The sequence below is a fragment of the Cygnus atratus genome, chromosome 2, assembly GCF_013377495.2.
Source record: "Cygnus atratus isolate AKBS03 ecotype Queensland, Australia chromosome 2, CAtr_DNAZoo_HiC_assembly, whole genome shotgun sequence".
In the NCBI taxonomy this organism is placed as follows: domain Eukaryota; kingdom Metazoa; phylum Chordata; class Aves; order Anseriformes; family Anatidae; genus Cygnus; species Cygnus atratus.
The window spans coordinates 20,085,213-20,096,899 of record NC_066363.1 but is presented as its reverse complement, the minus strand read 5'-3'; the positions used below and the strand labels follow the sequence as shown (position 1 = coordinate 20,096,899).

General features: G+C 38.2%; 1 protein-coding gene across 3 annotated transcripts in view; it reads right to left on the bottom strand.

Moving 5' to 3' along the window:
• Positions 1 to 7,971: 7,971 nt before the first annotated feature.
• NEBL (nebulette) overlaps positions 7,972 to 11,687 on the bottom strand; it is a 257,642-nt gene continuing 253,926 nt past the window's right edge. For all 3 annotated transcript variants that reach the window (XM_035545546.1, XM_050709174.1, XM_035545547.1), the window contains one exon: positions 7,972 to 10,103. In XM_035545546.1, the coding sequence (XP_035401439.1) occupies positions 9,927 to 10,103 (177 nt within the window). In that variant the 3' untranslated portion in view covers positions 7,972 to 9,926. The remainder of the gene's footprint in view (positions 10,104 to 11,687) is intronic.

Sequence of the window (11,687 nt, the reverse complement as noted above, 5' to 3'; positions counted from 1 at the left end):
AAATTTCCATCACTTTGGAACCAATCCTGCCAATTTCAGACGTGATTTGAAAAATCCCACTTGTCTCTCATCTCCACAGTTCTGAACCTAAATATGTTATAAAAGCTGTCCCCTCCACCTTGTTTTTTGCCTCAGCTGAACACACAGCATGATACAGACAAGAAATCCAGCAGACTAAGAAACCTTGATCTGGGCTAAGAAACAGGGTCCAGTTACTCCAATACAATCCATGACTTCTCAACATTACTTTCCAAAACCAGATAAAACTGTTCAGCCCCGTACAGAACCCTTCAGTGCATATTTATACAGAATTAAAATGAGAAAAAAAAACTATTTAAAATAAACCAATGGACAGACTAAGTAGGCTTGTTCCACCTACCTTATTAAGTTCTAGTCCAGTTGAAGGATCCATTTGGTCATCAGGGTTGCAGCACATTGTAACAAGACATGAGAAGACTAGTGTTATTTTATTACTACCAAAAAAAAAAAAAGTATATTTCTCAGACAAGATTTTTGGAATCCTAACATATATAGTCCCAGCAGCAGTATTTAGAGAAGGAAAACTTTAAGGTCATAGGACTGATAGGACTGTGTGTACATCAGGGATTATACATACACCTTGGTGGCCAGATTAGTTTGATTGTGACCAGTGAATGTGCCTTTATTTCAAGTCTTCTTGAACCTGCTCAGATCACAGTTCTGGCCTTCTTGTAGGAGGCTGGGTACATCCTGCACACATCCATGATTTCTGAGAACCAATTTGGCAGTGCTGGGAAAAAGTGCTTAAAACAAGAAAATATATGTATCTAGACCAACAGAAGGCCCATCCATTAACAGGTCTGATATATCTTTCTGGCTTGGCTGTCATACCTTGAGAAGCAGAAGAAAGCAGTAGAACAAAAAGACAAGCAATAACCATTTTAAACAGCATCTGTCCAAAAACAGCTGCAGTTGCATTTAGTTGACAACATCTGGAATATAAACCAAGTTGCAAAGTTGCAACTTTACTAATCTCACAGAGTGCTGGTACCGCAGTGACAGATACTTTTTGCGAAGAAGTGATGAGCTGAGAAATCTCTCACAGTAGTCATTGTTAGATGTTTGCTCTAATATTCAGATTGTAGCTATTGCCATTGTAGTACATGTCCTCCCTTTCATAATAATCATAGCTGTGCAACAGAGCACCATGGCCAGTTGCATTTGGACAGGGAATATGTTATTTATTTCGGAATGTTGCTTGAGGGTGGAAAAAAGGGCTTTGGGATGGGAGACTATTTCACAGACATTAGTTAGCAGAGTAATGAAGACAAAGTTATTTGAAGTACTCCAATATTTTTGGTCTTTTTCCCCTCTTACAAAGGTAATTGCCACAAAGAATGCAATGTTGAAAACAGGAATAGCAAAATAATTTTAGAGGGTTTTGAGGGTCAACAAAAAACGCAGAGGACCAAAGCAAAAGTAACAGGACCTTGGAAAATTTAGGAATTGAAAGCATAATTCTAAAATGTTGTGTTCTAAGACCTTATTCCTGCCCTTGAATCTATTCTTTTCTACTAAAGATTACTCTGTCTAACAACACAATAAGTCATGCCATGAGGAACAGCTCTCAGATTATTTTTTTAAGCAGTTAGAAGGAAAGATAAAGGTTGGAAGTGCAAGCAAGCCAAATGTCAACCCAAATGCCTAGTCTGACATTGTCTGCTTGTTTGCTCCACCTTGCACGTGGTTTCCCAAAACTACCCAATTTACTTTATCCACTTCTGTGATAGAGGAGTTGCTGCACAGCAAATTAGTTGCTGCACAGCTGCACAGCTAATTAGTTGATTATAAATGATTGTCATCTAATTCTTGTATTTGTTTTGAACTGCTCGAGTAGAAATGAAAAACACAGGCTGTTGAATAGGGTCACTCAAATAAATAGATGAACTCAGTTCACAGTTAAACTACTTGCCATCAAGACCTAATACACCATTTATCCCATCTAACTTGAGATATCCACAATGTGTAATAGCTGCAGTCATCAAGGTCTACCTTAACAATCCCTCAGAGCCTAATTCATCATCATTTTTAAATGCATGCTTCCTAAGGTCAGTGCAAGCCATGAAAATGAAAGATATCAATGTCATCCTGAGTCAAGGGAAATACAAATGCGGAAAAAATGTTTACTTTATAATGGCATACTTATTTATAGAAAGGTTGAATTTTGATACAGACAATGTTGTCTAACAGAGATCCCATCTGATGATTTCAGAACGAGTAAAAGTAGGAACTGGAAGGTCCCAGTAAGCAGGATACTGCCTAACACAGCCTCTGCAGTGAGCAACACACAACACCTATAGGGCATGAGATCTTTGGTCAAACACTGATGGACAGAGAAAGACTCCTGAATCAAGAGTTCAGCCCCAAACCAGAGATAACATAAAGAAAACATAATGAAGATGCTAATCCTCTGAAGAATGGAATAAACAAGAACTGGTTTGGGCATTGATAAGACTGAAAAACATGATATCCCTCCTTCCTGAAAGTAGTGGCTGAGCTCAAAAGAATCCAGAACCTGAGGCAAGGAAGGGCAATGGGACAATGAAAGCACAAAAATCTTGACAGGAGAACAGTTAGCTGAATCATTCTAAAATTTTGATCCTGAGTGTAGAAACTATAGACACCAGAGAGTGGTCTGACGGCCTGACTGGAGAAGCCCCAAGCCCACTGGGTTTGGTGACAGATATCAGAGCCTGGCTGAAAGAAGAGGAGGCAAAAGGCCAAGAGGCACACTGACGCCAATGTACAACTGCTGGGGGAGAAGGGAAGAATGGGGAGATGAGTGCCAAATGTTGTTCTGATGATCTGGCACATCCATGGGCTCAGACAACTGCTGTTGAACACAGGCATTTTTCAAGCAATTTAAATTCTTCATAGTGCTTTGAGAAGCCTCTTAAAAATAGGTCCTAGTTTGCCACTAGGTCCTGGTAAAGCTGTTGTCCATAGCAATAGAGTCCTGGAGGCTGTAATTTATGGCTTGAATTGAAGAACAATCACAAAGGATGTCTTCTTTTTGTGAAATCATTGAGAATCACTATTTATATGTCAAGTAGGATTTTAAGAGCCAGGTGTTAATGCCTGCAGAAAATTGTATATGTCTCTTTGCAAACACAAGTGGTTCAAGCCACAGGTTAGTTAAGAACAGCACTCTCCATGCACAGATTTTATCAGTAGAAGGCAGGTGAGAAAGAACCCAAAGTTAAAATACATAAATATATAACAGTAAAGGACTGCTTAGACCCTGTTTAGGGCATAGCAGATAGATACAAATCTCCAGTTTCTGCTGACATTGTAAAACAAGTGCCCAGCATGTAGCATATTATGCAGTTTCATCTTTGTGGAGCAGGTGAACGCTGTAGCACATCACCTCATCCTGGTACTTACATAGTTCAGAGTTAGCAACTTGCTGCAGTGCTACAGGGCTCGGTTTTCTGACTGATTTCCTCCACTGGGGCATGAGAACATGTGGTTTAAACCATCTGACAATACATTCCCTCTGTGCTATCTGAAGTCTCATTTTCTGGAAGGACAGATTTGCCCTTACAAATACTCCAATGACTGGCCTCCAATTGATGTTAAGATTAATTGCTCAAAAGCTGGAGTAGGTATCTGCACACTACACCATGGTCATTTTATCACAACAAGCGCATCAGGCAACTGTTCTCTCAGCACAAAGAACTCTGTAAAATTATCTTACACTTGCTAATTAAAACAGAGAAAATCAAAGGCTGTGTTCCGAGAGCAGAAATGAGGACATGTTAAAAGCAATGATAGCTGGTAACTCAGCCTGTCCAGTAAACAGTGTGGCAGGTCTCGACAGGACCTTCAAGAGCCAGTACATAGATCTTTTTGATAATGATATTCTATGGGATTAGTAAGGACAGAAAAACCTTTTTCATTTCAGTAGTTTGTTAGGTTTGACATTGCTACTGAAGGACACGGTCCTTTCAGATGCTGAACAAACGTGACTCCTACTGACTTAACATCAGTGGTTCAAAGAAGAACCTTCATCTGAAATACATATTTAGGTAAGAAAGAAAAAAAAAATCTAGTACTCCAGTTGCTCTAGCAGATTATGGAGGCATTTACAAACAAAACACATTCTGAATGCTTGAAGTCCATTTTGGCAGCTCTTAAATCTTTTTTCTTATTGAAAACTGCTGTTTGCTACAGTCTATATCAAGGCTGGATTTTGCCATACAGGAGGTATTTCAATTTATAAAAGCATCTCAGAATATGGAATCAAAGCTCTGTAATTAGTTAAATTTCATAGGAAATGCTAACATGTATTTTCTAAAGAGAAAATTAGTGTAGTAGGAAGTGTGTGTCACTTACCTAGTGTGAATTCACCCACTTCATTTATATGTCATTTGTCCTCATTTATTGTTAACAGCCTTCTTCAAGCTAACACTTGGCAAAAGTTAAAAGATGTGAGTGCAGTACACTGGGCTGTGCACTTAGCTGAAATGAATAAAACATGTCAAGCAAAGTCTTCTTCAACTGTTTCTGGTGGAGCTGTTCCAAAATTCTTCTGGATTTTAACTTAAACTTTCTTACAATGTTGGAAAAATAATTTATGCATGTAAGAGAATAGAGATATCCCAAGAACCATATTGGTATATACAGTTGTATTTAAGTGGCCAGCAATGTGATTTGTTTTCATTAGTGTTGCTCTAAGACTACACCTAATCAAATGCCCATTCAAAGATCAGCAAACCAGTATCAGTCAAATCAGTGGACCTTATTCACTTACTACCTTTCTTTATTTAAACAAAACAAGGGACATGTATCTTGCTGTTCTAATGAAGGATTACAGACACAGACTGAAAAAAGTAAAGTAACCTGGAGGAGAGTGCATTTCTGAAATAAACCGCTGCTTTAACAAACTATTTCTTGAGATCAAGCTTGAAAAATAATAGGGCTATATATTCCACTTAAGTTTGAAAATTCAAAGCATCTTTAGCTAAAACAATATACAACTTCGGTAGGTTTTTTTAATGGGTATGATAGCTTTGCAGAGTATTGTTTATGAATATAATACATACATAGTGCTGGATTTAATATTTTATTTGAATGACGTTCAATGTTACGCAAAATAAATTTTTATGTTACATCCACTGTGACATCAACTAAAATGTGAACTAGTTTGCATAGGTTAGTACTTTGGGCAGCATGATGTTGCTCTAGTCCACCAAGGCTTAAATATTCACAGTGTAGAGGAAGAAACAGGAATTAAAGCATTTCTACTAAAATATATTTTAATAGCTGGTGTTAACTTTCCGCATAACAAAAGCCAAATTAAGATGATACATCATATGATCCAAGAGTAAGTATATCTGTCCTTTGAAAAACAATTGTTACCTTCAGAACTGTATACTCCCAAATACAATACAGTTTTGCAAAATAACTAAAACTTTACACACTTGAAAGCAAACATAAGCCAAACTGCACAGCGGTTCATTTTTGCTTTTTATATCACACTGCAAAAACCAACAGCTGAGAGGTTTTCCACATCATGCTATTCAATGTCAACACAGTCATTGCTGTCTTCCAATGGTCTAGCAATTTCTAATAGTACTATTAAATACACATGATTGAAATGCTACAGTATAGCTTATTTTTCCCCCTAAAATAATAATAATTAAACAAATGTCAACAACAACTGGATTACAACTTAAGTACAATATGCAAATTCTATTTATCAGACACAAGAAGCATATGAAATTTCTTTGAATATACTGTTGTAGTGCAGGCAGTTCAGGAAATATAGCTTTCATGTTTTCCTTCAAAAGGAAAGAAGGGGTTCCTATGGCATAAAGCTGGAGAAAATCACTAAAGCACTGCAAAATAGTTTGTTCTTCTACAGCTCACCAGTACTTTGCATTTGCCAGCACATCAGTTTGGAGATCTTTCAACAGCATCTTTTGTCTGTTGCAGTATATTATTTAAATATTTACTAACTAAAGCTTATTCTGTATTTTAAATGGAGTATTAATCAACATAATTAAAATCTAACATTTTATACCCTGTACCACTTTCTGCCAAAGACTTCCATATTTATCATTTCTTTTTCATTGTACAAGATGACATGCCATCACTGTACAATAAAAACTAAAATTATTACCTTTCCCAAGTATTGGAGACCTTTCATATCCCCGAGGAACACTCAGTAGGGACACATTTGTCACAAATACAATCCATGGGAGGTGATTCTCTGTCAAATCCCAATCTGCTGAAGTGGTTTATGGTATGTCAAATGTAATCAAGAAAACCCTGTTTCATCAAGATTAAATGCTAATGTTCCATAATGAAAAATTACAACTGCAGTATCTGTAAGTAGCTTTGTTTAGAAAATGAAGATTAGCCAGGCAAGAAAGAGTAATGAAAAGCAAGGCACCCATTTGTTCTTGTGTATATGTATGAATATGCTCTATGTAGTTTTCTATACTTATATTTAAATATAGGTAAGAATGATAACATATCTTAATGTCTTTGTTTCTAAAATGCTTAAGATGGGAATGTGTGAACTTCCAGCCTGAACTTTGGAACATCTTGGGAAATCTGTCTTCTTCAAAAGTCTGTTCCTTTCCCCAGGAAAAAAAAAAAAATGTTTACAGGAGTAAAGTATAGTGAAGAAACATGCTGTGTTAAAAAGGAATATACACTTTAAAAATGACAGGACAGCATACAACATCTGTTCACCCCTTCATACGACTGATGCTCCAACATATGCCTTGTAAAACCTGCACTTGTCCAAATTGGTTGCTGAACCTGCACTTGTCCAAATTGGTTGCTGACTTACTCTCCCTACATTACAAATTTTAGATCTTATAAAACATTTTGAAAACTGCACTCTGGTAATATTGGGCTTTTGATAGCACTGCTTAGAACAAATTTGCCCAGTGAGAATAAAGGTTGTTTTACATCAAAAAAAAAAAAAAAGAGGAGCCATTCCAAAAGAACAAGAATTACTAAGCACATACAACATAAAAAACCTGACTACATAAATGAGTAACTTAAAACAGATCTTAATAATTCTGCTGACATACCATTTTCATCAGAAATACCATTCACATGCTTTGTTTTCTTCACCTTTTTTATTTTGCAAATTGCTTTAGGTGCTTTGCCAGGCTACTGAATATTTAAAATTCATAAAGGAAATTTTATTTCCACTGTTTAGCTCAACATAGTCCTCCAAGGAGATCAAATATTCATTTTCTGATTTACTTTTCACTATACATTCAAGACTGGAAGTCTGACGTAGGAAGAACACTGGTGTATTCATAGGTTGAGAGTTTCTTTTTTTGTAAGTCACTAAAAATTGCAACTTCATGCAATTTATCTATTCGCTACTTTCCTTTCCATTCATATCTGGTTAGCAAACTGACAACTTGCTTTTACTGTTGTCAGCATTACAGAGCTAATAGAGCAGCACAGCAGCAAGTGATATCCAATTCTGCCTCAGGCATCATCAGAAAAATTTGCCAGCCACCATAAGATGGGTTTCCTCTCTTTGCTGTTGATGGCTGGGGATGAAAACCAACACAGAGGCGGAGTGCTTTTTCAAGAGCTTCTAGCTGAGCCTACCATACCAGCCTTTTGAAAAAGCCATTTGACTTGCAAAGCTAGCAAATTTAATGTGGAAGTCACCAGTAATGCATAAGGGTCTGTTACAGCCCTCATTTTTCAAGAATTTTAAATGACAGCAATGTGACCCATACAAATTGCACATTTACAGAATCACATTCCTGGTTGTAAACCACGTTCTTTGAAGTTAGGTGCTCCCGGTCAGCTCTAGCTTTGAAATTAGGCAGCAGACAAGAAAGCAACACAATTCCACAAACATGGACCTTTTTTCCTTTTTTTTTTTTTTTTTTTTTTATGCAGTCATTCCATCCTCTGTTTGGCAGCCTGGAACCTGCCCTTTGTTAAAAACAGGAAAAAAAATGGCATAAGCTCTCCAATTCCTAACTGTATTCAAAAATAGAACTAGGAAGTGTTTGTATTGACAGATTTCAGCTGCAAATTTCAGATGTAATAGATCCACGCTGCCTTCTTTATTGTTTAAAGACATACTATACTGCAGGCTTGCTTATTTTGTGAAATAAAAAAAATATAAAATTATCCATAAACTCTACATTTAGTTCTACTTTTAAAATTTCACACATAAAAGAATGCCAGTGTAGACTCGATATTCTGACAGCTACTCCAAAATTAAATTCTCTATCACATAGCCGAACACCACAAGTTATACTATCAGCAAACACACTTTCTTCCTTATGCTTATATGCATCCTCATGAGTAAGTTCCCACATAGATCTTTAACTCTCTTTTCCTTCCTCCCAGAGTTTCACCCTGGGAGGGAACATGGCACCCTCCTGGCATCCCATTAAAGCAAGAGGAACTCCCTTGTGCCCCAGGCCTGCTGACCTAGTCCCTCACAGGTCCATTAGGTCACCAATTATTTGATCCCCTCCTCTCAGCCTCACTGACAGAGACCTGGATCCTGCACTTCTGATCATAAGTTCATGCGCACCAAAGAGCACATGTGAAGGTTTGTCAGCAAAATATTGTTACTGTTTTCTACACACGGCTAACCTGAAGCGTGATAGAATAGAGTACGTTGGACTTTTGTTTGGTTAGTTTTACTCTGTCAGTTATGAAAAAGAATAAATCTGTAGAAAAAAAATATATATTTCTCCTTCATTAATCATTTTGTAAGCATACAACTCACTGTTGGATCACCAACATTTTTTGAGGAAACAGAAGCAATAGGCCATTGAGCTGAAATGCACTACAATAACCAGAGCTCTTCTCCACCCTTCGACGGAGGTGCAAATATTTCTGCAGCAGGGGTAGGTGCATTAGCTCATCAGTAAAGCAGCCATTAAGCGAGTTACTTGTGAGAAGACAGAGGGTTGTGACTGCACGCTTTGTGTGACTGCACAGCACTGGGGCCTCACACAGGCTATTTACAGCAGTACAGGGGAAAGTAAAGGAACATGAAGAATTGGTCATACATTGTCCTAGTGGAAGTTTCTACTTAAATGCTAAGTATTATTAGAAGGAAACAGAAGAGCTGACAGGTTTTATACTCTAGATAGTCTTTGCAAGGAATTTTCTGTGGAAAAGATACTGAAGAACCATGAATCCAGGCATGGACCTAACTGATGGACTGGGATGCAAGCAAAGCTGATAGAAGAGGTCACAATTGTGATTAAAGGAAAATGGATAATCCAGGAAAAAATGTGGGTAAGGAAGAGTTGGGAAGTTTTTGCTGTCAAAATAGACCTTTTTATTATAAGGCTGTTGGGCAGAAGGTTTTTTTTGTTTGTTTGTTTGTTTGACAAATATATTACTTGTCATTACTTAAAATGATTGAATTCTCTACCCAACATTTTTATTTTTATTAGGGCACTAACTTCTCAACATTAAACATCTCCCTAATAATTTGAAGATGTGTCCAAACTCAGTGTGTTAACCTCCTTTGACTTCAGAGTGCCATAAGAAGTGAATTAATTTCACGGTTACTATAAAGAGAAATAACCTCTGAGATGTAGGGAGAAGGTATTTCCCCTTTACAGCTAATTGACCAAAATCTTTATAGGATTAGCAGCACCAGGCTTCGATATAAGTTTTGTGTTTCTTTTTTTTTTTTTTTTGTTTGAGGGAGCACTATTATAAGCAATGCTGTTTTCAAAGCTCTGAGCTTCTTGTTTATTTGTCTTTACTTTAAAAGACTCTAAATTGGATTCTGAATGAGAATGCAGACTGTTATAGCACTGATAAAGTAATGAACATGTGGTCTTAAAAGATTCTTCTGACTTTTTCTAAAAGGTTAGATTTTGAGTAAATCATAATAAACCTCAAAGAACTAGAGACAAAAGTTAGTTAACAAACTCAATATAATTTGCTGGAAGCATTCCTGTTTTCCCAGTTCTCTGAACAGTACCATACATCCAGCCATCATCAATTGGTTGCACGTTGATGATATAGTCACCATCCCTGAAGGAAACTTCGTCTTCATCTTGAGCACTGTAGTCATACATAGCTCTGTATGTTCTCTGTTGAAGGAAAGAAAACAAGGTTGTAAAGTCTCCGGCCTAAGCAGAAATACTTTCTTTCTCTTCTTTGCTCAGAAAAGAAGAGCAGTATTAAAAAATATATATATTAAAAAAAAAAAAAAGAGCAAGGCAGAGAAAGAAATCACACAAGTTACCCATTGAAAAGAAACAATATACCCCCTGCCCTGACAAACATTCAATTAATATAATCCTTTTTTCTGAGTACCAAAATAATTATTTTTTGTGAAACTACATCGTTCAAAGTCCTCATACAAACAGATTTCACACTGTTCACTGTCTCTTGAAATATTCCAGCTGTTGTTCCATGCATACACTAGTAACAGTTCATTATGTCCCACCATGGCTAGCTGTGTTTCTGCAGCCTATTTGCATGATTCCCAAACAGTTTCTCCTATGTCTTCACTACAGAAAAGAAATGCGTTTTCATCCAGTTCATTAGCTTTGCCATCTCTTTGAATGTCCTTCATCTCATTATGATCTTAATCTGTGTTGGGTTTATGTGGCAAGGTTTTGGTAGTGGGGGGCTGCAGAGGTGGCCTCTGTAAGACGAATCCAGCAGCTGCCCCAGGTCAGATCAGAGCCAGCTCCAGCCAGTTCCAAAAGGGACCTGCCACTGGCCGGAGATGAGCCAATAAGCAGTGTTGTTTGTGCCTCTGTGAGAGCAAATTTAAGGAAGGGGGAAAAAGAAAACCTGCTGTACAAAAGCAGCTGAGAGAGCAAGCAGTGAGAACCAGCCCTGCAGACCCCAAGGTCAGTGCAGCAGGAAGGCAGGAGGTGCTCCAGGCACGCAGCAGCAGTTCCCCTGTGGCCTGTGGAGAGGCCCCTGGTGGAGCAGGCTGTCCCCCTGCAGCCCATGGGTCCCACATGGAGCAGATCTCCACGCTGCAGCCCCCCCGAGGAGGAGCCCCCGGTGGAGCAGCTGGATGTGGCCTGGAGGAGGCTGCGGCCCATGGAGAGCCCCCGCAGGAGCAGGCCCCAGGCCGGAGCTGCAGCCCGTGGAGAGGAACCCACGCAGGAGCAGGGGGCCTGGGGGGAGCTGCCACCTGTGAGGGACCTGTGCTGGAGCAGTGTGCTCCTGGGGGATGGACCCCGTGGTACGGAGCCATGTGGGAGCAGTTCTTGAAGAGCTGCTGCCTGTGGGCAGCAGTATCTTTTTACAAATACTCAATTTTGCATATTCAGATAAAAGATTAACCTAAACAGAACAAGAAGACCTGCCATTAGTTAAGGCAAATTATTCTACACTTCTGTCAGCTGTAGGCAAAGACTTCCATTTTCTTTCTAAATAGAGAATTTATTTCCACTCAAAACTAACAAAATGCTACCATTTACTGGTATTCAAAGTGGCTTTTCTAACCCATAGGAAACCCTTCCTTTCTTAACAGCAGAACAAAACTTTTTAAATTCCCAAGAGTGCTTTCTTTTCCATGTATCTCGACAGAATTCAAGAGTAATTCAAGCATCACTGATCATAACCAACTGCCCTATAAGCTCCTTCTTGTATGTCATTATATATGCTGTTTTTTTCTAGTAAAATGATTTAAAGAGTAAAATGTTTTTTAA